The 26,729-nt window shown below is 40.2% G+C and overlaps 4 protein-coding genes and 3 non-coding genes across 7 annotated transcripts; all 7 read right to left on the reverse strand.

Moving 5' to 3' along the window:
• Nucleotides 1–921: 921 nt before the first annotated feature.
• On the reverse strand, nt 922–7,141 carry rabggtb (Rab geranylgeranyltransferase subunit beta). The gene is made up of 9 exons (XM_029525161.1): nt 7,082–7,141; nt 6,633–6,740; nt 5,967–6,164; nt 5,503–5,608; nt 5,321–5,373; nt 5,117–5,227; nt 4,658–4,783; nt 3,618–3,767; nt 922–2,926 (listed from the first exon to the last, which is right to left on the reverse strand). Exons 1-9 carry the CDS (start codon nt 7,082–7,084, stop codon nt 2,786–2,788), a joined length of 996 nt encoding a protein of 331 aa, XP_029381021.1. The 5' UTR covers nt 7,085–7,141; the 3' UTR covers nt 922–2,785.
• A 580-nt stretch (nt 7,142–7,721) lies between these two features.
• On the reverse strand, nt 7,722–14,413 carry acadm (acyl-CoA dehydrogenase medium chain). The gene is made up of 12 exons (XM_029524499.1): nt 14,331–14,413; nt 13,444–13,552; nt 13,168–13,265; nt 12,765–12,834; nt 12,528–12,628; nt 12,244–12,324; nt 11,800–11,930; nt 11,526–11,634; nt 10,136–10,276; nt 9,354–9,449; nt 9,002–9,250; nt 7,722–8,918 (listed from the first exon to the last, which is right to left on the reverse strand). The coding sequence occupies exons 1-12, from the start codon at nt 14,343–14,345 to the stop codon at nt 8,847–8,849; spliced, it is 1,272 nt and encodes a 423-aa protein (XP_029380359.1). The 5' UTR covers nt 14,346–14,413; the 3' UTR covers nt 7,722–8,846.
• Nucleotides 14,414–15,335: 922 nt separating this feature from the next.
• Nucleotides 15,336–19,306, reverse strand: rps8a (ribosomal protein S8a). Its single transcript, XM_029524475.1, has 6 exons — nt 19,270–19,306; nt 18,118–18,224; nt 17,755–17,854; nt 17,314–17,489; nt 16,676–16,805; nt 15,336–16,015 (listed from the first exon to the last, which is right to left on the reverse strand). The coding sequence occupies exons 1-6, from the start codon at nt 19,271–19,273 to the stop codon at nt 15,906–15,908; spliced, it is 627 nt and encodes a 208-aa protein (XP_029380335.1). The 5' UTR covers nt 19,274–19,306; the 3' UTR covers nt 15,336–15,905.
• On the reverse strand, nt 16,937–17,005 carry LOC115058409 (small nucleolar RNA SNORD38). The gene has a single exon (XR_003842079.1). It is a non-coding gene; the product is annotated as a small nucleolar RNA SNORD38 (small nucleolar RNA).
• Nucleotides 17,620–17,687, reverse strand: LOC115058402 (small nucleolar RNA SNORD38). Its single transcript, XR_003842073.1, has one exon. It is a non-coding gene; the product is annotated as a small nucleolar RNA SNORD38 (small nucleolar RNA).
• On the reverse strand, nt 17,963–18,070 carry LOC115058410 (small nucleolar RNA SNORD46). Its single transcript, XR_003842080.1, has one exon. It is a non-coding gene; the product is annotated as a small nucleolar RNA SNORD46 (small nucleolar RNA).
• A 784-nt stretch (nt 19,307–20,090) lies between the features above and the next one.
• Nucleotides 20,091–26,578, reverse strand: hectd3 (HECT domain containing 3). Its single transcript, XM_029525026.1, has 20 exons — nt 26,485–26,578; nt 25,698–26,171; nt 24,875–25,128; nt 24,654–24,789; nt 24,215–24,336; nt 23,947–24,060; nt 23,475–23,557; nt 23,166–23,331; nt 22,940–23,021; nt 22,503–22,685; nt 22,357–22,409; nt 22,106–22,274; nt 21,909–22,022; nt 21,724–21,813; nt 21,407–21,613; nt 21,192–21,321; nt 20,991–21,065; nt 20,751–20,832; nt 20,543–20,614; nt 20,091–20,289 (listed from the first exon to the last, which is right to left on the reverse strand). The coding sequence occupies exons 2-20, from the start codon at nt 26,040–26,042 to the stop codon at nt 20,205–20,207; spliced, it is 2,562 nt and encodes an 853-aa protein (XP_029380886.1). The 5' UTR covers nt 26,043–26,171; nt 26,485–26,578; the 3' UTR covers nt 20,091–20,204.
• Nucleotides 26,579–26,729: the final 151 nt, after the last annotated feature.

Raw genomic sequence — 26,729 nt, forward strand, 5'->3', positions numbered from 1 at the left:
TCAATCTTTATGCGGCCCCATTATTACCATCTGCCGCTGTTATGAAACATAATTTCTCAAACAGCTGTGGCATTTTGCAAGGTGCCGGCATCATTGCTGCAGACTCCACAGCATGAATCAGCATGGAGGTGACGTTGGGCATGAAATGAATGGAAACGGGTAACCAAAAATGATATGATGTGTACAGCATACATTTAATTAGCACCGATCCAGAAGACGGATTCATTTGTTTTTAGCTTTGAAAAACAAACATACCTACATTGAAGTGGCCTCAGCCTCTAAAATGCATTATTTTGAATATTTGCAGTTTCCTCAGTCTTCAATATCAATAAGTGGCCATTTTTACAAGAAGCTCATAAATATGAGCTTTAAATTTCTTTTTTTTATCTCATGGTGGTTTCACATTTTCACACATCTCAGAGACATTAAGCAAAATACTTCAATTTGTTGCCTTAGTATGAGGTTTTTTTTGGTAAGTTTATTTTTTTAACCAAGATTTTGGCTCATAAATCAACGTGAATTGACTTTAAAGGTCAGGCTGCCATCTAGTGGCAAAAACCACTCTGAATCCTCAAAAGCCACAAAAACTCATTTGAAAAAGGGACCTTTTTGGTTTTGGATCCACGTGTAGAGGCACAACTCTGCCTGTATTATATAATGAAGGAATCATATTTAAGTAAGTGAACAAAACACTATGATTTCATGATAAATCGATGAGTTGTTGGTCAGCTCTGGTTGCACAAAAATGTTCAGCCTTTTTTTTCCCCCCATATTAACTTAGAAATGATCACAACAATTGCTTTGCGCGGTCCTTTAAAAAAAACAAAGAACATCATCTTAACGTGACGGCAGGTCGGTCAGCGTTCGTTAAAAGCTTCTCGGTCTCAGTGCAGAAACACACTGAATCACAGCTTGTGGAGAGATCAAACATTTATTGCCGACAGAGGAATCGAATAATTTACATTAATATTCTTCACACATCGAGATGTGAATAAGATGACAGCACAAACATGACATGACAAGGGGTAGTTTAGTTGTGATGTTCAGGACGCACTTAATGTTTCAAGTTGTTCCTAAGATGTATAAAAAAAAAAAAAGAAATAAATAAAAACCTTTAAGCAGCACATTTTACTGAGAACTGTATGTCTAATTCTATTTCCTTATATAAGATTTTGTTTGGGTAAAGTTTTTGTATTAATTCTATATAACAATGACAATGAATACATTTAGTTTCGGGTATCTGTCAACGTTAGGAGGAAGGAGAAACATTTAATAAACGGTTTATGACAATATTATGCAGCTGAATAACGTAAGTGGTTATTAATGCACTGAGTACAACATCTCTGATGAAGATTTATTTTATATTACTACAGTATTTCAGTATATTGTCCTTTATATCATCATAAATGATTTATTAAGTGTTTATATATGCCTTTGAAAAGTTCAATGAAGTCCAAAATGGGAGAAGTCATTATCGTCGTGCTTTGTCTACTCTGTCATGCACAACATAAATGATGAAAACGTGCATTAATTGAGACATCAGTGTAACACAATGAGGATTCAGTTACTCATGAAAGAAAAACAAACAAGTAACGAATTGAGCTGATGTAAAATTCCCCAAAAGCTGTTTGACACATTCTGTAGAGAATCCTCTCAACATGTCATGACTTCTTACACACAGTGTGGGGGCTAATCAACCCTCTGCCCACAGCTACATTACAATGCTGGACTGAGTAACAAGGATTTAAATAAAGAGTGCAGCGCAGCTGAGACTGTGGATAAGATGGCAAATATACTTGGCCAGAGTCACCTCCATGTGTTCCATCCTTCCACTGCTCGCCAAAATAATAGCCTTCTTTTGTCTGTCTTGTTACATTGAGGTTATTGTAATGTTGTAGCATGAAGAAAAACGTCCCGTGTTGCATCTCCAGTTGTGAGAGGAATTGTTAGTAGTGTTGGTGCGTCTGCTCTTCAGTGTAAACAGAATGAGGATGGTGTGCCCTCACTGCACTCTTGCTATTCAACGTTGGAAATGATTTTCGTTCAAACAGGTTGGGCAGGAAAAGGCTCCAACAAATAAGACAAAACAAATATGCGGTGCCTTTTAACCAAATCGCTAACAAAGTCAAGCGTCTCATGGAAAAGCAAAGCCAACTTTCACCTTTCAGCTGAATTTGGCTGATCTTCTCCCACACACAGATCTCCAGCGCTATCAAGGCCAAATGTACAAATCTGTTGCGTGAAACAGAATATTCCTCATTTAGCAAACAATGCTGATAATGAAACACAGCAGAGTAAAAGCCTCTCTCCCTGCTCTGCCAAAAAAAAACAAAAAACAAACTACAGACAGGAGCAACTAACTAACTTGCATTAGTTGACGAGCTGAAAATGTTTGAAAGATAAAAAAAGAGAGATTTCTAAACTGTTTCATGTGCTAACAGTTGTGTTTTCCCTCAAACTCGTATGTGAACAAAAGTTGAGGAATGTTGTTTAATGATTTCTGTGCTGTTGCAATGATGGTTATACGTCAACACTTCTGTTTCTGACTCCTTCAAAAACTGTCCATACCATCTCTCGCCGTCCCCCCCGACTTGAGGGTTTGAAACTCAATTAGGCTTTAAGTCCTTGGTGAGCGGAGTCCAAAACCTGCATCTGAACTGTGAGTGTAGACTTCAGCTGACACTACGATGTGTGGTGGTGGTCTCTCTGCTCCCAACATCCAGTGGTTGTGGTTGAGTGTGTGCGAGTGTGTGATGTTGGGGTTACGGGTGTCGGGGAAGGGGGGCTAGCTGAGGAGGTCCGGCTGCAGTCCGACCCTCTGCAGGACGTCCTCAGGCATGCACAGTACTGGATTCACTGGCTTGATCTGTTCGTCTCCGAGGAGAGAGAGACCTGCCACCCCGAACAGAGTGTGGAAGGGATCCACCTGCAGCGGACAGGGACAGTTGTTGAGAACCAAATGGTAACAGCAGCAAAATATAAAGATTTACATCATGGAGCTGGAAGACATTAAATTAAACTGCGGCAGCAGAGACGAGCAGCTTAACAAAAATGCCATCAAAAATCTGGCGTAGCAAATACTGTCTTTGTATTAGATGATAACAAACTGAACATTTGTTCTGATAAAAAAAATATAAAAAAAATCTAAATCCAGACTTTTATGGCATCTACAGACTAAAGCACAGCACATTCTGATTGATTATGACATGCTGTGCCAATTAACAGCTGTTGATAAGAACTATCGTGGTATCTTTGTTTATTTGAAGCCTTAAAAATAAGATTAATGCTGCTTTTCTTCCAATTTTCTGCTGATGAAGTTTGTTTTTCTGATTAATTAAAAAAAATAAAATAAAAAAAATAAATCAACAAAAAAAAAAATACTAAGCCCTATTAAATTGCAGTGCAGTATTCTTTAGTAGTTTAAAACTTCACACAGTTCAGTGCGTCTACTGAAAGTGAAACTTATCGAGAGAAAAGACTCTGTATAGGAAACAGACAGGAATGGCAGAGTCCAACAGGACAGGGGGATATAACAAAGGAGAAACAACACAGTCTATCTCAGTCCTCCTTTCTGAACCATCACTCAGGTTTTAATTATGTTGTGCTTGGCAGCTCACCATGTCTCCCGGCCGATCGGCGAAGCCTCCCGTCTCCTCGTCCTGGCAGGCCAGAATAAACGTCCGCAGCTTGGCCTTGTCGATCCAGTGAATCTTGTTGATGATTTTCAGCGACGCCAACACCCACCATGAGTAGCAAACATCTGGGAGCTGAGCAAAGTAAAAAAAAAAACAACAACAACAAAAAAACTAATTAACACTTAAAATGTACTCTGCAGAGGTTTGATCTAATAATTTAAGCCTCGTTAGGACTGTCATGGTGTTTGTTTCTAACCAGTTCAAAGTAAAATGTGTCTCCCCTCTTTTTCACTGCATGTGTGCTAGTTGCATGATTTTCGTTTTGTTGCCTTTGCCATCTGGTGTTTGTTTCTGTTTTTCTTGGTGGGTTTTGCCTTTTGGCTTGTTTTTAAGTTTAATGAGTATTTTTCATGCCGTGATTTGCATTATGAAAAGTTTTAGTTATTTGTGGACCTTCAAGCTATACGTAAGAAAAGCTCAGCCTCGTATTTATTGGAGCTCCCTCACCCTGTTAGATAAGCTTTGAATGAGGACAACTCTCAGTGAGGACATGGAAATAATTGCCTATAAACGGCCGACATTATATTTTTTATGTCTGTCTTTTGAGAGTGACAGGTGTTCATAAATATGCATTACAACGCGGAGAGATCTTAAATCCAAGGCACAGAAAAGGAAAATGCAGAGGTGTTAAGCAGAAGGGTGTGAAAAATGAAGCAATTTCCTTCACACATTTAATTGATATTCCATGGAGCTATGTGTTCAATAGTGTATGTAGCATTTAAGAAACTTGCCTGGGGCAATGATATAATATAACAGTGTAGATGTATTTACAACAGCGAATTATTCAAATTACAAGACAAAATTTCCCCCGAGACAAGACACAGTTATGTTAAAGCTCTTTTTCAAATTGAAGAATTCATTCTCAATACTGGAGACTGAACCATTAAACCATTAAAACTGCAACATTAAACACTGACAAGCTGGTGTCTGATTTCTCGAGACAACATCTATGGAGCTCAAACCTTCTCAGGGCGTCCATTAAGGCCTCCAGACGGCAGCTGCCTCTCACAGAGCCACCAGCCCAGCAGGTCGGCGTTCACCTGGTGCAGCTGACCAGTGAGGGACAGGAAGCCGGTGCAGCAGTAAATCTGATCGATGCACAAGAAAACATTCTTTCAGATGATTTTAATACAGGACACCTGGCAAGGGGGGTGTAAACGCTCTCTCTCTCTTTTCTTTTCTTTTTTTTTTTTTTTATAAATCGAGGGCTGGCAATCTATTGGTTGTGTCTATCGATAGGTTGAGACCAGCCTGCAAACAATCATTTTAACACCCGATCCAAAGTGAGAACTAGCAACTTAACACCTCGTATTTTTTATTCTGTTTTAATTTGTAACTTAATCTTAACTCAGTGAGTTCAACAAAACAGTAAAACTCTCAACAGTTTGTCTTGCACGGTACAAGTTCATCAGTGGACTCACCTGACCAGCGTGAGACTCTGAGCCAGGTCTGCAGCCAAAACCTCCATCAAAGTTCATACACGTTAAGACGAACTCTACAGCTTTGTCAACATTTATCTTGTCCAACTTGCCCTTTGAGGGAAAAGAAGATCAAAAGACGTCTTACAATTACAGTGTTGTTGTGTACGTGACGACAAAAACCTGCAGGAAAAGTCGCACACCTACCAATAATGCAAGAGTAGCAACAGCACAGAAGGAAAACCTGGTGTCTATTTCTCCTGTAAAAGCAAAGAACTGTCAGTAAAACGGGCTAATATTTTATATTCCATTATTTATTTTCTTGACTGAGAGTTCTTCTGTATTTTTAGTCAGATGACAAAGATCGAGACAGAGTAAACCCTTCTCACCCCATTTGTCTCCTGCAAATGAGCCGTCTTCCTGCTGGAGCCCTTTGACATATTCCACCACTTTGTCCACATCAATCGCATCCACGTTGTCATACAAGCACAAGATCTGAGGAAGGTATTTAACAGAAACACTATAATTAAATAAAATATAAACGTAAAAAGAGAGGTAACAAAATCATTCAGAGACATTTTGAGTTGACGACTAATCCGTCTGTTGACAGAGTATTTCTGAGCAATATTTTGATAATGAACAAATCATTTTTAATGAATTCCACATTTTGTAAGCTATGATTTTTTTATCTCTATTTTCTGGCATTTTAATCAACAAACGACTGACAAATTAATAGCGCAAGCAATCTACAGATTAACTCATGAAAACATTTCTGACAATATATTTTAACTAAATATCTAAATATCTCAGAAATCAAATGGCAGCATCTGACGCTGACTGTGTTAGAAGTCACCTGGACAGCACTGAGGGTGTAGAGCAAGTGGGGGTCGTGTCCGATGCTGGCGCTGATGCCTCCGCACTCGTGCTGACAAGCCTTGATGAAGTCTATGATCTCCTCCCGATTCATGCGCGACAGTTGTCCCATCAGGTCCATCACTGTCAGCCCCCAGTAGATACCGCTCATCCTCAGGTACTCAGACAGCGTGTACTCCTGAGGAAGTAAAATATGGATCAAACATTTGCTTCTATTTTTACACTGACAAAAAGAAGAGACGCGAAGATGTTGAAGATTTTTCTTAATTTACATTTTATAGAGCAAAAATTTGCTTTCATGAGAAAATTATTAGCAGATGAGTCAAATCTGAAAGGTATTATTCATTGCAGCCCTGCGACACATTCATTTATAAAAATATATATTAACAGCCATGTTCCTTCCTATTTGTATTCAGTTATATCTTACGTTTTGATTTGGGTTGGGTTTTTTTTTTTCAATTTGGTTGTTTTTCCTCTTCTATTTTTCTATTTTAAGTGTTTGTCTCAATTTCCACTTTCTCTGCTGATGCACAAATTCTTGCCTTGTCATGGTGCATGAACAGCCCCGTACTGCCTGATTATATCAAAAAGTGTCCTGCGAAGATCATCACACAAAAGAAGACGAAGAAAAAGGAAAACCTCTCACATAGTCATCTTTCTTGGAGCCGTAGGCAGCGATGTAGTCCGCATGTTTGTCCAACAACAGTGAGCTGGGAGCGTCAGGTTTAATGATGACATCCTTCACTTGGGTCCCCTAACATGAACACACACCGGTTTAAAACATTTCACTGACCTCCATCACATGTGACAAACCGAGAACCCCCCTGGACTATTCTTCTATTCTTCTATTAAAGCGGACTCTAAATAAAGGACTGAACGACATGAGCATCGCTTGTTGACAGGCGGTGCTAGCCATTAGCCACATGCTAACGCTGATGCTGGTTAGATTTTAGCCACTTTTCTTGCGATTTTTTATTCATTATAGGTTAAATATGCGCAGAGTAAAACAGAAGGCTCTTTAACTGTAGCTCGGCTGCAATGTTATCAGAAAGTATACATGCTAACGACCAACATTGACAACAATAAGTGGGTTACCATTCTGGAAATTTTAGCATGATAGTTTCTCTTCTTCCGCTTCTTCTTCTTCTTCTTCGGCGTTTTCGTCTTCTTCTTCTTCTTCTGCTCAAATGTTGGTTACCGCCACCTTCCGCCTCGGAGAAGTTATGAGACGGAGCAGTGATTTTATAGATTTCATGCTTTTTATTTCTGTAAACTTTTTGCTTTATTTACTTGGGCAGCTGAAATTCTGTTTATTTATTATGTAAATAATATGAGTTTGGTTTTTTGTTTTGTCCAAATAGGCGGATCAGTTTGAAGCACATAGTTCTGAATGATTAACACGCAGGAGGTTTTAAAACTTCTTGCGAATATGATCTGTAACCATTAAATGTAAGGCGTGCTTATATTTGTTTAATTTATTTTCCTTATTGAAATGTGTTCAATAAAAAACTTGATATTGGATAATTGAAATTAATGAAATAATGAAATGTCTTCAGGTAGAAATGGGACTGAGATTTGATTGATAAATGGAGAGAAAGTTTGTGTTGAGTAGCTTTGGTACCAATATAAGGAAGTTAGGTTTAATCAAGAGAGGGAGAAATGCTGTGTTGCCAAACACAGCAACAAATTCACTCAGTCCTCCACAATGAGTCAACACAATGCTTTACACAAGATGTTTGTTGGTTGAGTTTTTCCAGGTTTATTTGACTTCACTTTTAATGAACACAAACGGAACACGTCCATCACTTCAAGGTCAAATGGAATAATTTAATGATTGAAGATGATGTACAGATTAATTCATTGTGAATTATGTCAAACTGTGAAAGAACACTCTTAGTCTACTTCTTCTATGTGGTTAAATGTAAAACTGATATCTCTTTATCTGACACAACCATTGTAAAAAAAAACTCCAGCAGTTAAGGATTACATGCCCAATCAGGCTGAACTCCACTTTCTGACAAAATGAAGTATAAAATCAGAAACACACATTCCTCCATCTGAGACAATCTGGTTAGAATCAAACTGGTATAAAAACATGACTGAACTGGTTTTACCAACAGAAATGCGTACTGCATCCAAAAGAAATCTTTCTGGAAGTTTAATTGTGATATGACGTGTGTTCAACTGTGCTACATTTGGCAGGATGTCAAAAACAGAATAAGGCATGAAGAACTGGACATCATCATCGCTGCCAGTCAGACTGAAGAATGAGGACTTGAAGAAGAACTTGAAGTTGCTTCTTTTCCCCAAAACGAGACAAACTTCCCCCACCAGTTGCAAACAAGTTAAATGATTAAAATGGGATGGACAGCTGGCAGACAGCATACCAGACAAGTGTTGAATAAACATACGTCTTTTGTTCTCCCCTGGAATGAAAGCTGAATCCAGGCTGCTATCATAAGCATAGACGTTTGTGTCTGGCTCGCTTTGTTTACTACCCTCGGCGGACTCATTTTCAATTTCATTTGTCATATGTACAAGTCTGCTTGGAGAGGACTGCCTGAATGCAAATAACTGCAAAGCAGGTAAACATGATCATGTGACATTTTGTGACTTAATGAGCTGATGGTCACCTGATGACTCAATTTTAAGATAAATTGAATGAATCATGGCATCATTTCAAAGGCTTTGTAGACTGTTGGCTGGATCAGTCTGAAGAAGCAGGGCAGGTTCAAAATGGCTTTAAGGCAGACGGGATTTCGCTCTGTATCTTGAATTAAAGCAACAAGATCTATTTCTGTAGCATGTATGTGTATAGAGAAGTTAAAACAAACTGCATTTAAATGGAGGACCGCAGAGTTCATTTGTGGTATTTTCCCAGATGTTCTCGGGCAATAATGAGTCTCTGGATTTGAGCCGTACCCTCATAGATCTAAAAAGACAAAATAAGGGAAAATTACATTTTGTCAAATAAACTCTGCTAGCACTCATAAGGAAAACAACATCATCGCCCACCTGGTAGATCTTTGCGTCTCTCATAAGCTTCTCTACTGGATAGTCGCTGTTGAATCCGTTGCCTCCAAATACCTGAACAGCGTCGGTGGCCACCTGATTGGCGATGTCTCCTGCAAAGGCCTTTGCAATGGAGGCATAATAGGTGTTCCTGCGGCCCTGGTCTACTTCCCAGGCCGACCGCTGGTATGCCATCCTGGCCAGTTCCACCTTCATTGCCATCTCAGCCAGAAGGAACGAGACGGCCTGGTGCTGTGTGACAGGAGACAAAAGGGGCTGCTGATGCCGAACTGAAGCGTCCTGCACTGTACAGTGACAATGACTCATGAGAATATGAAGGTCTGTGGAAACAAACCTCAGCGATCGCTTTGCCAAACGTCTTCCTCTCCAAAGCATAATTAGTAGCCTCATCAAGTGCCCTCTGTGCCAGGCCCGTTGCTCCTGCTGCCACCTGGAATGCATTTATTACATCAGTAAACATCACAGACACACAAACCTCATTCGCATATTTAAGCTTGAAATTATATGGTTAAAGAAATTCATTAACATTGAGAAGTATCTAAAATACTTTTCAAAGTTCTTAATGCTGTGCAGTCAGTACAGCAAACTATCAGGTAGATAAAAGTGAACCTGTCATATATGGATAACTCCCCTCATTTCTTTCCAACATTCATGATGTGAAAGACTTTGTGAAGATGACAAACATCAACAATCATGATATTGCCAACCCTCAGATTCCATTATCTCAGACTCCCGGTGTGGTCTGAATCATTTTTGAGTCTTTGAGGTATGATCTGTTGCAGCTGTAATTCCTGGCTGTTTCCCCCCGCTGCTTCAACTCTACATTAAAGACACTACAAACTCATTTTCAGCGGTCATGAATTTATTTCCTCTGTGGCAGCAAACCACTTTACAGAGAGTCCTCTGACTCTCCTGCAAGAATAGCTTGTCAAATAAAACACTTGGACACATAAACTCTGACTAGTCTGGCAACAGTAAGGCTATAAACAATCCATAAAGCGACACTAAAATTATTGACTCAGGCCAGCGTGATATGCTCAATCATATGATTAAATGAAACACATAAGGGTGTTTTGGAAATGCTCAATCCAACCTGATTACAAGTAAAAGACTTACTGGTGGCCTCGTATTGTCAAAGGCGCCCATTGCGATTTTAAATCCAGCTCCCTCTCCGACCAGGACGTTCTCTTTCGGTATCCTCACATCCTCAAAGGTGATGCCTCTGGTATCAGAGCATCTCTGGCCCATGTTCATCTCCTATCAGCACAAAACAGATACAGACACATAACGTGTGTACACCACAGTGGCAAATTATTGAACTGCACCAGTCAAGTACTCCTGGCTGAGTAGCAGTGAATGAGCGTCCGTACAAATATATCTGTGTATACTTAATAGAGCGAAGGGAGACAAACTGCAGGTTTCTAGCTCTAAATTATTCTTCACTGTAACTTAAAAAAACAACAAAAAAAAAGTACAGGAATAAATATGTGTTTTTAAAAATGGGTTAATGTCGGTAATCATGGACAGTTGGTGTTTTCACTACAACATAACTGCACAGAGATTATTCCTCAAGACAGAAAAAGGATATTTGTATGCAGAGTGGATTTCAGCTGAACACAAAATAGACCGAGCTGGTGAACCAAGTCGTTCAGGAGACAGAGCAGCATCTGTTGTTTATCTCCTGAGAGGTTTTGGAATTTTCTATCAATTAATTGCAAACGAGGAGTGATATTCTGAGCAACAAATTTTACCTTCAGTTATCAGAGCACACACGTGGCATTGAACTGCTTGTGTGAATCATGACCTTGTTTCCTTTTCCTCTGTGAAATGTGACACTCGTTTTTCCATTTTGAGTCAATTATTTGCAAGAGTGCTCAAGTTACTTTAAGTCCTCAGATCAAGTTCACTTAATTTAACTGATGCTGCCCTAACATCTGATTTACTGCAAGAAGAATCCTTATAGACGTTTTAATCTAAAGTAACTTTTGATGTTTTCTTTAAGTGATGTGAAAGTGACGTGCAAGCTGAACTCAAGTTTCTGATAACTTTGAAGACGCTTGCATTTTATGTGTTGCCAGCCATCTTTGCATATTCACATAAGTGTAAATTTCAGGACATGTATCTACTAACAATCAGAGAATTTCCCCAAGCAGGTTTATCTGGATAAAAACGGAGCATTCTACTATATTCCTTCTTCTGTTTACTTCAGGCCTAGTAAACATCTCTCATTGTGCCTTTCCAGGTTTTACCGAGGAGGTTTAGCCTGACAACATCATTAACCTTCCTCAGAGAAACCATTCACATGCGCATCACCGTCCAATGAATAGTTACCTTTAATGGGCAGCAGCACTGAAAAACAGTTTGTCATAGTCTAAAGGAGGTTCTCTGTTTTTAATTGTCTTGCAAAAATAAATCTCCCATTTAACGCAGTGTTCTGAACTTCCCAGAAAAATACTGATCGAAAAACAAAAACAGCTCATGTTAGAGAAGGGAACAAATGTCTGACCTTCCTTCCAATTTGAATTCCTGGAGTGTCGGCCTCCACGACAAAGCCGGTGAAAGCTTTGCCAGCTGAACACTTAGGATCTGTGTTGGTGCGGGCCAGGAGGAAATACCTGTGAATATGAAAGGCATGAATGGTCAAACAACCATCACAATTGCAACAAAAAGGATTTATTACAATAGTCTGTGATAATTATACTAGTTTTAGCTGAGTGTACCCAATAAAGTAACAACAAAGTTTCTCTTTGTGTCCAACAGCAATATTACTGAAAACACACCAGTTAGCTTTCCCGCCATTTGTGATCCACATCTTCTGTCCATTAATAACATACTCATCGCCCATCTTCACCGCTTTGGTCTTGATGCCGGCCACATCAGAGCCTGCCCCCGGCTCAGTGACACAGTACGCCTGCCACAAAACAAACCATCCAAAGACTTAACAACATCTGATATGATGGAAACAAGAAACAGCTTTTTCCAAGTCAAAACAAAAACAGAACTATGATGAATCATCAGTGGTTTTAATTGTATGCAGCCAATATAAATCGTATTTTATGCACACTGGTTATTGTGTGAGCTTCATAAGAAGTGTGGGACAATTTGAAGCTCATTCTTATTAAGACCTGCAGGACCGGAACTAAACCCCATCATGGCTCAGTCTGACATTTCTTCATGTAAATTAACTCAATTTACTCCCATTACATTAAATATTAGATACTTACACACATTAGTGGCTCCTCAGTCATCCTTCCTAGGTATTTCTTCTTCTGTGCATCATTGCCAGCGAGAATAACTGGCATTTGCTGTATGAGAGCAAAAGATGCAGCTGAATTACCTTCCTACAGCAGGCACATTTCCGTTGTGCTTACATGAGCCTTGTTTTCTTTTTTTCTTTCTTTTAAAAAATGAATACACCTTCTGGGTATTTTACAATTTTCAGAAAAAACTGTATTCTCAATCCCATTTATTTGTTCTGACATAACATCTCAAGCCCTGGTAGACTTACACCCAGAGAGTTTGCCTCTATGGCTGTCTGCACCCCGGTGCAGCCATAGGCCAACTCCTCTGTGATGAGGCAGCTGTCGAAAATTGACAAGCCCATTCCACCTGAATATGAGAAGAAAAAAACATTTTAGAAACCCAGAACAGGGCACCACAAAGTACGGGGCATTCCACAGTGGGGGAAGCCAATAAATTCAAAATATGGCAGGTGATATTAGAATAATCCAGAAAAGTAATGTACCATATTCTTGTGGAATGTGACTATTCATCAGACCGAGCTCCCATGCTTTTTTGATGATGGGGAAAGGATACTGCAAAAAAGATCACATTTAAGAAGAGTTACATTCATGCTGATGAAAAGAAAAGAACTGTGTCTTTCTGAAACTAATCAAATTATTCTGAAAACGGACAAATTCCTCAAATTTCACCTCAGTTGGGCCTTTACACGTACTCTCAATCCTTTGTTAAAATAATGAGAAGAAATGTGCCCACAGAGACGTAGTCACTTAACAGGTTTATGAATAACAGACAGTATGTGTGTACATATTCTTGTAATAATTCTATTTAAACTCTGGAAATGTATGTTATTATTAATATTAAAATATATATATATTAATATTTGTATTTGTGATCCTGATACTCACTTCCCCACTCCTGTCGTAGGCCGGTGCAGCAGGGACGATCTCTTCACGCGCAAACTTCCTAGCCAGCATTTGGAACTCCTTCTGCTGCTCTGTCAACTCTGAGGGAAATTATAGTTTGTCATATTAGTGCTAATTTGGAAAGGGATCTCCTCCAGGCTAGTTTGGAAATGATGAACAATTACAGTCGCTTTCGAACAGCAACAGCAGGTGAGTATCCGAGACACAAAAGGTGGACATAACTTTTACAATTCGGGAAAAGTTTTTCTTTGTACTGACCAAACGAGTAGCCGAGGGACGTGTGGCCAGCAGAAGATGCTGCAGTGTTGACTGCAGAGGCAGAGGAGCTCTGCAGCCGGATCCCAGACCGCAGGCTGGCCCTGAGCACCTGAGACAGAGAGGACAGACAGCAACACATTAAGCTCATCTTAAAGCGATCACCTCCAAACGTCACACCCATTCAAGTGACAAGTTAGTGCAAACTTATTTAAAACCCAATTTCTGCCTCCAATCTATCATCATAGGCAGAAGAAAGCACAATGGCAGGTTGTTTAAAAACAAGCATTTCCCAGATAAAGGTATTTACAGCATTTCAAACCATGTGGATAATAAAGAACGGAAATGACTGGATGTTTTTCTTTTTTAAAAAACACACAGCAGATGAATAAATAGTAGCAAATATATGGCCAGTTTGACAGAAATTAAGCGAAGGCAACTTGTAAGGTTCAGTTTTTCGCGGATTTATAACCACCAAGTCTGTTATACACCTGTTATATAGTTTAATATTAATCGAGGAACAACACAAGTTGTAAATTTGTTTTCCTTCATTTATGTTGTGATGAAACAACCCGACGGAACCAGTGTACACAACTACTGCCACTATGGAATAACATCAGGGCCAGATTATAAATCAGAGGCTCATCCCTCCGTTTTTAATTATCTGTGTCATATAAATGCTGGAAACTTTAATGATAAAGCGTGTTTTTTTTTTTTTTTTTTGCGTATTAACTGATGCAGTGTTATGCTAGCTCCCGTTAGCTTTGATGCCTTGCCCCCACCGCCCTCACTGGAGGGAATCAAACCTCGTGTCTGGGTGACCATCGACAACTGGTTTAATAAATTGTCATGAAAAACAAAGTCGTACGAAGTTACAACGACGAACTGACCTTGTTGAGCAGCATTGTTTTCACTCGTCTTGCACACAAGAACTTCACTTCCACCTTTCACCCAGATTAAGACAGCCGCTCTGTCAGCCAATCACGGCCGTCGGATTCAATCACGTGTCACATCTCTGGCTACGTCACGCGACTTCTGGCCTATTTTTTCACGTAACTTCACCGCCAGTTTTTCCGCTCTTTCACCTCCTGACGTCCAGCGGCCGACTTTTATTTGCTTCATTTTGTAACATTTTTGTAGATATATTGTAATGTCGGTCCAGAACCATTATAAAGGAACCACAGCCGACCCCGAAGCACCAAAGTTCTCATTTTAGTTGTTGTTTAATTCTTCTAATCCTCTCTGAGGCTCCTGACAGAGATTTCCTCTCTGCACATTTAAATGTTTTCTGTTTGGCATCAATGATGTCCTGTTGTCCACTGCTGTGCATGTGTTATGAAATGTTAAGTTTAAAAAAAGTTCTTTGCCACCCACACACTTATTTATCCTCAGAAAATTCTAAATGACCCCCCCAACAAAACCACATCTTCTTGTTTTGTTGTTTGTCAGTTCAGGCAAAAATAGCCTCCAATTTATTGAAATTGAGTTACAATGGTATTCAGTGATATTCAAGTCACAATGACATAGATTTTGGAATTTAAACCATGAATTAAAATGTCACTGTGATAAAGCTGGAGATTGATTAACTTTAGCGTGCTGTCTGGAATGTTGCAATTATTCTAATACATTGAACTAAATCAGATGGAGATTTCTATATACTACAGGGCTTAAAGTAAGAAAATATCCTGAGCCTGAAATTTTTCCATTTAGAAATTAAAGATTTTAAATGTTAAATGTGAAACTCAGCCGAGCTAATTAATTTGAGAATTATTCCATTTGCAACCATTTCATTCAGCAAAAGACAATTTATACAAAACTATTTGTAAATACAAGCTGTTTAGAAGGCAGCATCACCTGCTGCTGGTTCAACAAGTTTTCCAAGACCCTCTGGTTAGACTGGCTTCGAGGGAAAGCTGTGCTACTCATTCCATTGGTAGGCAAATTTTTACTTTTTATGTTGATTTTTTTTTTCCTAAATCACAGTCCAATGACACTTGTCGGTGAGCCGACACTGTGCCAGAGTACTTTAAGCCCTGAGACCAAAGGGAAAATACCCCAACAATGAGGACACCCTAATTAAAATATCAGCAGTAATTTACTCAGATTGTCCATAAACTGAATCACAAGTCATGATGTGAAGCACCGACTCAGAGCAAACATCCTTAATGCCTCCACATGAAATATTGTAAATTACTACATTATATTACTGATCTGAGGCTGCTGAATTTTACAGCTTGATGTTAAACTGTATTTTCCATCTCAAGAACCAGTCACTCTTTGTATAAATGGGAATTTTTGAACATCGCAGCAGCACTCATTGTTTTATTAACAATGAAAACTATTTCTTCTCAGCCTTAAAGGTAGACTTAAATGTGAACGTGGATGAGTGATGGAGTGCCAACGAAGCAATAGCAGGCAGTTGTGTGGTGGGAGGAATTTATTCATGTTATCAAACAGCTGTACATCTATTTGCCTTTCTTGGCCTTGATCTTCCTCAGGTAGAACTCAAGCTCCTTGCCTTCCAGGATGTACCCATCAGCCCTGCCACACTGGCCAGGTCTGGAGGCAATGCAAGCTGCAATAAGGGACAAAAAAAGTCAGAATAATGAAGGGAATTAAACTCCTGGCTTTCATTATGACATGTTCCAGAAAACCTGTGCTGTTGGTGTCTGCGCTAAATCAGATTTATTAATGATATCAAAAGGGTCCAATGTGACTAACATTAAAAGAGTTAGTGAGCCATCAGTGTCTGATGACCCCTGAACAGCCCACTGAAGATGCCACCAACATGAAGATTAAATTTCAGGTTTGGCAGACAATTCTCATAATCCACATGAGGGGTTTATGAGAACAGCAGCCACTAAGCATAAGGAATGATGTGCTGATCTTGCCCAGTACTTAGCATAATAATAACATTAGCTCAGCCCAATGACTGTTAACTTGCTGTGACTGACAGTAGCTTCTATGACTTTTCTTCACTCTGGTTAACTGACGTGCACAGTTTCTCAGTAAAAACAATGGTTGGACCTAAAGATGTTAATGGGGTTAAGTGAGCACTTCCCCCAAATTGTGCCTAGTCATACTTGAAACAAATCAGTTAATCCTTAAGGGGAGATTGACTTCTCTGAATATAACTAAAGCTTTGGTCAAGTTAAGTTTTCAATATGCTGATAGAAAAACAAACTTTACATATTAGGCCATTCAGGGCAGTAGAAAATGACACGTTGAGACTTACCAAGCAGTTTTCCCTGCTGGAACTGCTCCTCCAAGAGGCTGCTGATCTTGGCTGTCTTTTTACGCTCATCATATTTCTTCTGGGTCCTCTTTGACCTCTTCTTGTTCAGGACTTCCTCCTCCTCTGGAGTCTATGGCAGCAGAGAAAACGTCTTATTTGATGGATATGAAGTGCACACAAGCAAACTGCACTTTGGAAGTCAGTACAATGGGATGTAATTGCATAAATGAACTCTGCTGCAGATGCAACTTTAAATAGGCCTTTCTCAGAGTCTTTGCTATCACCACTTTCATTCAGTAGCAGAACTGGACAAAGTTATCTTCATGGAAAGACGTGCAGCAGATCAGGTGCCTCATAGACCAAAAGGTGATCTGTGATGCATCTGAAATCTGAATGACTTGATATACCAATCATTAAAACAAGTGCCAGTTTAGTGCTGACATCAAATCAGAATTACCAAACAGTATTACATGTGAGATCAGGATGCTCAATCATTTTCGATGAAATGACAGCTTTATTTAAATAGGACAAAGATCAATTTTAACTCATCTGCTTTAGAAATTCCATTCCTCCAAACATTAGCTACCACCAATGCTTTGATTATCATCTAACAGAACACGTTATTTTCCCCAACATACCAGCTTGGCTCCCTTCTTGCGTCCCAGAGGAGTGATGTAGTGAGCCTCATACCACTGCCTGTAAGGAAGACTGTCAACAAGGACAACGCAGTTCTTCACCAGGGTCTTAGTTCTGACCAGCTCGTTGTTGGAGGCATTGTAGACCACATCGATGATCCTGGTCTTCCGTGTGCAGCCTGAGTACAGGGGGAAAAAAAACTGTCAGAAAGAGCAATCTCTGTATTTGAGTTAAGATCTAGTTTGTTTCTAGAATAGGAGACTTTTGATGAATTTTGGGGGGGGATGCATATCCATATATGAAGCAGGTCTTCTCAGAGTCTTTGTTATCACCACTTTCATTCAGTAGCAGAACTGGACAAAGTTTTCATCATGGAACGATATGCACATCATGGAGAGCTGAAGAGGCTGCATTAAGTAAAGAGGGACTGATGACAAACTTACACTCAGAGCCCCATGAGAAGTTTCCAACATCCAATCTCAGAGCACGGTACTTCTTGTTCCCACCACGGACCCTCACTGTGTGGATGCGACGAGATCCAATCTACAGAAATGCATGTTTTTATTAGTGTGAAATAATTACCTTTAATAATTTCCTTTTAAAGTCCACTATGAGAGCTTAAAAAACAAGATTACCATGAATAGGCATTGAGGCGTGTCAGTGTAACTATGACAAGTCCTAGCATTGGTAAGTCCAAAGCTTTGAACCAAAACAGTCCAAAAAAGACAAACCTAAGGTCAAGTTTTCATCACCCACGCTACATCACATTCATCTTCAGCTAGCTGGATCACAGGTTTAGAACTTACCTTCGTGTTTGCAGCAGGGCGTCCAAGCTCATACTTCCTTTTCTTGTGGTAGGGCTTGCGTTTACCGCCGGTCTTGCGGCGTTTATGCCAGTTGTCCCTTGAGATACCTGAATGAGTGGGAACAGGTAACAAGCAGGAGTTAGATCACTTGAAAACTTTCAGGATCTTCAGCACTGAATTAATTTTACATGCTTGAGTAATCAGTTCTCCAAGGTAGAGGATGTCCGCATTTTTCATTTGGATTCCGCAAAATAAGATTCATCATGTCACTCAAGCAATTGTTTGCAACCATCATCTCAACAGTTACAGCCTGCCCATCCAACACATGGCAGAAATGTGCTCGAGATATTCTCAACTATGACCATTTCATAGCCTTTTCCTCTACAACACTGCAGGCCTTTACCTTGAACTTGGAAAAATCACTACAATTCATACTTATTTCTGTCCAAATGCCTAATAACTCAAACCTAACACGTTACATGTGATGCTTCCATGCCCATTTTTCTTATAATCGTTACTACCAAGAAAAGCATGTATCCAACACCGTGTTGGCATGAGGGCCAACTACATTTTAACCGAATTTTCTTAACATTTAAGTCCTTCAAGTAGCATGCAAGTAAACTAATCCGGGTAAGTCTATGCTAAATAGCTTAAAGCAAAAACTGTAGGTGAAATTGAGTTTAAAGCAGCCAACAACCATATTAAAATGATTCGCAGCATTTTAGTGCAGCAGCATGACATGATCATGGCCAGTCTGCTAGCCAATGCTAACAAGCTACGTGTTGGTCTTGCGTTCTTTTACTGATTAAATTGGGAAGAAAATTACTACTGAAACATTTACTAACACAAATAAAAAACTATGGGTTCTACTTTAATGCCTAAAACGTCGCCAACTACTACCTGGACAGGTTTTTCACCACACTTTATCATCCTCCGCTAGCTACAATGCGGGCAGCCATCTTGCATCCCAGACAGCCACTCTTAAATTACTTCAAAAATACAAACTCGATCAAACGTAGACAATTAATAAAAAACTAAACCCATTTAAATAACATTTAGCTTCAGTATAGCAAACCATTATGGGATTATTCCTTCGTTTAAACCCCAGATGGACAAGGATTCTCTCTCCAACCCGAGCATGAAAACACGTACCCATTCTCAGGCGCCGGCTAGAAAGAGGAACCGCAAAGGATCATGGGGAGGTTTGAGGCCACGCGCTCTCGCGAGAACTAACTCCACCGCGAACGAGATTTCCTGGCAACAACGTGGTGGGATGGGAAGTTCTGAACGGATGATTATTTCTCCATAATTTTTTTTACCTTTAGTAATATAACATTTTGGCGTATTTGTCATCTTTTTACACTATATCTGCATGTGCAAAATTGATAGCAAATAGCTGCCAGTTGCAAGTTAAGTATTTACGTAAAGTTTTATTGAGGTTTTATAGAATACAATTTGTTCAGTTTTTCATAATTCAGTTAAATCAATGCTGAATAGTTTTATTTGTAAAAACATAAATGTAAAATTCTAGAAAATAATGAATATACATGGATATATATGCATAAACCTATTCAAAATATGTAAATATATACTTATAAATTTCAAATCCAAAAAGCCCCATCCGTAAGAGATATTTTTCAGTAAAATACCAAAACCACTAACAGTTTGCTTTAGACAGAGTGCATGTTGCATCCTGTTCAGTATTTCATTACAAAAAAAATGACTGAAATGAACGTTGCTTGCTGAATGCACGCAATGATTTCATTTTGGTTTGATTCAGATGTTCAATTTTAATCAGGGTTTATTATCTGAGATTTAAAGGTGCAGCATTTCTCCTCTTTTATTTGTATATCATTCATGAAGAAAGTAATTTCTCCTTATTGTTAAACCTGTCATATTTTACAAAAACTCATCCCTCAATCTAAATCTTCATTCAGCAAAGAAAGTAAAATTGTAATCACCGGAACACTATACCCATTTATCCATATAATTCTTTATTATATACAGCAGAATTAATTGGCAGTTGTGTAGATATGGTGATGAACTTGGCAAGCTTTCTCCATTCGTTCAGTGAAGTAGCAGAGGAATCACTCTTCCCACGGGCTCATGTCTGTATCTATGGCTACACAGTTGTATGCAGCATAACGCAACTTCTCTTCACAAACTTTTGCACTGCAGGAAAGAACAGACAAGAGCAGAAGATGTAAAAGTAAAATTACCATCAATAAAAAAGTTTTACAAATTAAGTTATCCACTTCATAATGTCATAGGGAGTTTTATTGCTGAAGTTCCTCAAAAACAGCTTTGTATCAAATTGCACAATAGCATTACATAGACTGCATTGTAAGCGCAGTTGTCTATTTAACATACACATGAAGGTATTATCACAGATTCTGAGTATACAAAGCCCAGTATATTAGGATACCTTGGATAGTTGGGTAAAAAAAGCGTGCTGGAACATGTGGATGATTGTGGAAGTGCATCTGTCATTTCAGAACTATATCAGGAAACAGAAAACCTTTTGTGAGCACACAAATAAATAGCATCATATTCTAATGCCCATTTTATAAATAAGTGTTTTAGCGATTAAAGAATATACAGACATTTAGCTTTGACAATGTATTTTCACTCACCCATGCTTGTCAGGGAAGACGTAGATAGGCGCAGGAAGACGACTTCTACCAGTTACAAACCTCAGAAACCTGCTGCGATCCTCTGAAAAAAAAATTCAAAGCCACTGTCAGTCATTCACCATATATGTCAGTTCATAACTCATCAGTAGTGCAGAAGATGCTGCACTTGCACACAATTAATGTGACGTTGTTAAAGCCACTGACCAATGTAAAATGTTGCTAAGTAAACTGTGAACTGACCATTGGTAAAGTTTGTCAGCGCTTCCCACAAGTACTGCACCCGAACGTCACTTTGTTCCAGGTCTTCATATCGTGCTGGTGGAGATAGAAACAACACTGATTTCAGTAGTGGTATCAACAACATAGTGTCATCTCTTGAATCACAATAGAAAATGTGTGGTTGTTGGGCTTTGCCATTTCTGTCCAATTCTGAATACTTACTGAGACGTTTCAAGGCTTCCACAGTGATCTCAGGGTCTCCACACACTTTCTTTTCCACTTCCTGCCAGGTGAGCAGATCCAGCACTGCCTGAGGAACCACCTTCAGCAGCCCCGCCTGCATGGCTGCAATCTTTAACACAAAGAATATCATCATCGATCAGCTAAAAGCAGCAGGAAGTCAGAACACATTCAAAACGTTAACACTGAAATCTGACCTGCTTCTTGCTCTCCTCCAGCCGAGCTTTCTGCACCAGGCGGATGAACTCGCTGCGGTCCTCATAGCGAACTGCCACATTACTGCCACCGGGGATGAGCTCCACCATCTGACCGTCACTTAGCAGGGTGGTGTAGAGCAGCTCCTCCCCAAACCTGAACTCAAACATCTCTTGGTCCATGTTCTCCATGGCCTCCAGCAGGTTGACCTGAATACATCCGAAACGATGAAGACAGCAGCTCAGTTTACAAAATAAATGGGGTTAAAATGAACATTGCACTGCCGTTGAGCTGAAGCAGATAATGTGAACGTCCTCACCATAACAGAGTCTACAGCAGGAAAATCTTTACTCCAGCTGATGGCTTCCCCGGTCAGCTGCTTCCATACCAGCCCAGGCAGAGCCAAGACCTGCACCGTTGCACACAGGAGAATTCAGAGGGGGCGATTCGTGATTGATAAGAATACAAACGACCTTGAGCAGGTGGAGAGCTGGCATCACTCACCAAGAAGTCTTTCCCTCGTAGAGCAGCTCCCATGAGCTGACCGATCCACTCGTACTTGTGGAACTCTTTACAGGACGGGTTGGGGACGTAGTAATCTCTGGCCTCTACGGCTCCCTGGGAGAGCAGAAAAAGACATGTATAGAAGGCAGACATCGTGTAAATTTTACTGTATGCAGGCGGTGACCACAAGTGATTACCTCATTGGATGTGCGAGAGAAGAATGGCAGAGGCATGAGACACTCAGCTGAGCTGGGACAAAGCTCCTCAGACATGTCTGCCAGGCTGTCGCGAAATCCACCTCCCTGGTCAATGATTCCCTCTGCGATGAACTTACATTCCCACCACTGGTCATAGCGAGCAGGCCATCTGATGAGTCAATAATATTTTTAGATTTAGAATAATCTTTCCTGAAACTGAAATTGAAAAAACTTTTTCAGAAAATGCACACCTATAATCCAAGGTCTTCTCAAACTTGTCTGAAAGCCTGAGGCCTTCATACACCTGCACGCAGAAAAATTTGGCAAATTCATTTCATTTCATCGCGCCAATGTTTAAGTAAAATATGAAGGCAACAGTTAAGAGTCCAGTCATTACCTGACTGAACACAGCATTCTTGCAGCTCAGGTCTAGAGAGGGGTTGTCCTTGTGCTCCATGGCCAGACGTCTGTTGATGTATAGTCTGGGCATGAAGTTTGGCTTACTGGTCTCAGAGTCCTTCAGGCACTGAGTGATGAGAGCTGCGCGGCGCTTTGACAGCAGGAGGAACTGCTTTATACTCTAGAGGGTGCCAGAGAACGGACAAAAATATCAGCGGAGATCTCGTGTCACGATTAAAGATGCTACAACAGGTGCATGTACATGTCAGAATACATCATCGTGAGCTCTTTTAAAATCAGCCAGGGTGTGCATGAGAAAATGCTGCTCCTGTGTTTCAGTCACTACATACACTGTCACATGTGATCCATTCATGTACGTTTAATCAAAATCTGTGGGCTGTTTCGGGCCTATTGTGACACAGTGAAATGGCTCACTTTGATCTGGTTGAATGTGCCAAGGCTGTAGTCCCATGCTGGAACCAAGTGTGGGAGCACACTGTCCAGAAGGCAGATGAACCTGCCAGGAGCAACACACAACAAAATCAAAATCACCACAAACCCTGAGAAATACTTTCTGCCTAATGATTATAGTGATTGTTGTTTCCGAAATTTAAATAACTTTGGTTCTAAGAGCCAAGGCAGTTGATGAGTGTTTACCTACCTCTGGATGACTAATGCCCTGCGGTACAGGACGTCGGGAGGGGTGCCCTGCAGACGTGGGTAGCGCACCAAGTTAGAGGACTGGAAAACATCAGCATTTAAACCCAGGTACCTCTCACACGATGACTTGATCTTCAAACCTCGAATCCGGACGTCTATCCCCTCGTCTGGAAAACAAAGGAGCAAAACCCATCTTTTAATTCCACAATATCATGATCAAACATGGTTGCAAGCAAAAAAAAAAAGACAAAACAGGTATTCAAGTTTATGTATGTACTTAAATATACATAAAAACAAAAAAAAGTATTACCTCGACATTCTTCAATTCGGACTTCAATGACAGGCAGGTGAGATGTCATATCCTCCAGCACGCACACTTCTCCAATCAGGTTGCTTGAAGGAAACAGCCATCGTCAAACTGACTGAAGGTTTGTAAATTTGCTAAAGATTAAGCTGTTTCCTTGATGTTCTATTAAACATGTCTAAACTTGTGTGTTGCAGTAATTAGTAGCTTTCTTGCAGAAATGTTATAATATCATCATATTTTCCAAATGAATGGAAATGAATCATATGATTTTCCCAACCCCGTTTTGAAAAAAAAATAAATAAAAAAAATAAAAAAATCACCTTCAAATGTTCAATCCTATCAAAGAACACGGTTTCATAACAGCTTCAATACCAAACCACCCTCTAAAACACGTGGTGTAACCTGAAGCAGGTCTGTGGGACCTGATGAGTTTTTTTTTTATGTATATATTGATGAAATTATTGTAGAGTCTCACTCGTCTATGGTGACATCACTCAGTTTCTTCAGGTTGTCTCCCTCTCCTCCAAACACTGTAACTCTCTTCGGCATGTAGTTGTCATCTGTTGCATCCACTGTCAATATCAGCTTACTGAGATCAAAGAGAAGTCCATTACATAAAACAAAAAATCATTCCTGCAATTTATGTATAGACTAGGTAAACATTTATCTCAGACCCTAACATCTTGATTTTATTTGGATCCCTATTGGTCACAGTCATATATTTTTGCTTGGCAGCGTCTTACTTGACCACGGTGCCTCTCTTCATGTGCAGGCGGATCCAGTGCTGCCCCTGCATGCCATCACTCTCCCAGTAAGTTTCCGTGTCACCATCAGTCAGACAGCTCGCCCCTCCACTTGGATCCTCCTATCAACAAATATGAGGGTGGTTTGTGTCAATTCAGCAGTATTGTAATTGCAGGTATTTACAGAAACAAACATCTCTGTAAGAATCACTACTATGCCATTTCTGTCAATTTTTTTTATGTTTCCAGGGAAAACAATAGCCCATAAACAGATGAGTGTTTGTTTATTTGGCTCTTATACTGTGTTTTTTCAAATAGCTTTATCTGCAGTGGACATTATATGAAAAACTCAAACCCTTGAGCGTCTTTGTCCAAAAACGAATTTCTAGACTGTTTCACACGGCTTCAAATTATACACAGAAGCATAGATGTGACTCACTGAGCACGAAGAAACATCGATGCTGGTCACGCACTGCTTCACACTCCCCAAGTTCTCATCCTCCTTCCCGATGTGATCATAGAAGTAGTGGACCAGGTCCTCATCACATTCGTATGTCCAGGTGGGAGGAACATACCTTGAAAACAGAGAAAAATATCCCATATTGACAACCTGCTATTTTCCCTGAAACTCTAATTTGACTTCTCACAAACAGGGTCAACCTTAGCTTCTGGACAGCAGCTTCATCACATTCAGAGATTTTGGGTTTGGAGCCGATGTAAAGTGCATTCTCCACATCAACCACCTGCTCCCATCTGTTGGAGGGTTTGTAGTCGTAGCCCAGGAGCTGCTGCTGCCTGCTGATGCTCTCTGGTGACTCTACCGGCACCAGCCTGTCACCTCCCTCCGTACGCTTACACACCAGGATCCAGCCTTCCTCCAAATCCTGCCCGGTACGGTGCTCTTCCAGCTGCTCCTGGTAACACAAAAACACAAACAGGCCTTTATGTGGTTTGTAGGGTGCCCCCAGTACAAATAGGATCATTCACATTTGTTAGGTCTCTTCAAATTATTCTAGAAAAAACTTTGGTCTAGACCCGCTCTATATATGAAGTTCCTTGAAGTACCTCTGTTATGATTTGACGCTGTGTAATAATTCTATCTTTAGGCAACACAATGTCGAAATTCACTTAGTTAAATAATTAAAAAATCTGACATCAAGTGGCCCGCATAAAAAAAAAAAGAGAAGACTTTATGATTTTAATTGATAATCTTCTCTTTGTTGAAGAGATCTTATGCTTTCAGTCACACCACACTCTGTGGAACCTGTGCTTCCTTTTTTAGATAAAAAACTAAAAGTTTAGGTCTCAACAAAGGCGTGTTCGGATTTTAATTAATCATACGCCATTGCTGCATTTTCTCTGGTCTTTTCTGTCAAAAGATACATTTACTGTTGATTTAAAAAAATATATTTGTTTTTTTTATTTACTGGGTAATTTGTGATACTCTTATTTTACAGAAGATGTGCATGAAGGTGTCGTGCACCTTGTTGATTTTGACCCACAGGCCCTGGCTGTTGCAGTATTCCTCCCCTGTTGTCCGGATACAGGTTCCTTTCTTTGGTTCAATGTTGTACTTGCAGGCTCTCTTGCTGTGGGGGATCTGATGTGGACTTTCAAAGACGGGCACCAGGGTTTTCCCGACGGTGGAGCCTCCTGCCGACCCTCCTGAGGAGGCGGACGACGAGTCCTTGCAGACTTTGTAGCACACCTCTCTGGGGACGTAGCAGAGACACTCCGGCACTGGCTCGCTCCTCCTGAAGCTCTCTATGCACCTGTTCAGGAAGCGGATCCTGCCAAGCAGCAGGTGAGGGTTGTCGCCCAGGGACATGATGAAGATGATGGAGATGAGGAGGATGACAGTGGTGGTGCTGATGGAGGTGACAGTCAGCAGGAGGAGGAGGAGGAGGAGGAGGAGGGGGCGCCAGCTGACATTACACCAGCACTGTCCTGGACAATCCTGTCAAACAAACCCAAACAAAACCGAATATTCCCCAGAAACAGAGGCCTCCATCAACAACAGGAAAAACACGGGGACATTATCACAGCTTAACAGGTCAACAACGCGCTTATCAGCAACCAAAGTCCGCGGAAGCTGCAAGAAAGAGTGTCGGCTTCTTTAAACAGGACTTACTGGGCTAACGTTAGCACGCTAGCTAGGTGCTGGGCAAATGATTGGAAAGACACGATGAGTGAAGTCAAAAGCGAAGAGGACAGAAATTATCTATGAGCTAGAAGCCAGAGAGATGTTTTAGAAACAGCTGAGAACATACCCCCAGTGATGGGAAGGCTTTTTTTCTGCTGTCAAACTCGTCGGTGTTGTAGATTTATGCGGATATTTGACCAACGCGGAAGAAGACTTTTGACCCAAACGGACATCCGTGGTTTTTGTATTTCAAAATAAAAGTAGCGCATTTAATGAATTGGTTTATTGTTACTGTTTATTAAAAATCTATGGAAAGAAAAAAACATATACATTTAAAAGAAATAATATATCACAGTTGTGTGGTTCTACAGG

The sequence above is a fragment of the Echeneis naucrates genome, chromosome 17 (assembly GCF_900963305.1).
Source record: "Echeneis naucrates chromosome 17, fEcheNa1.1, whole genome shotgun sequence".
NCBI classification, from domain to species: domain Eukaryota; kingdom Metazoa; phylum Chordata; class Actinopteri; order Carangiformes; family Echeneidae; genus Echeneis; species Echeneis naucrates.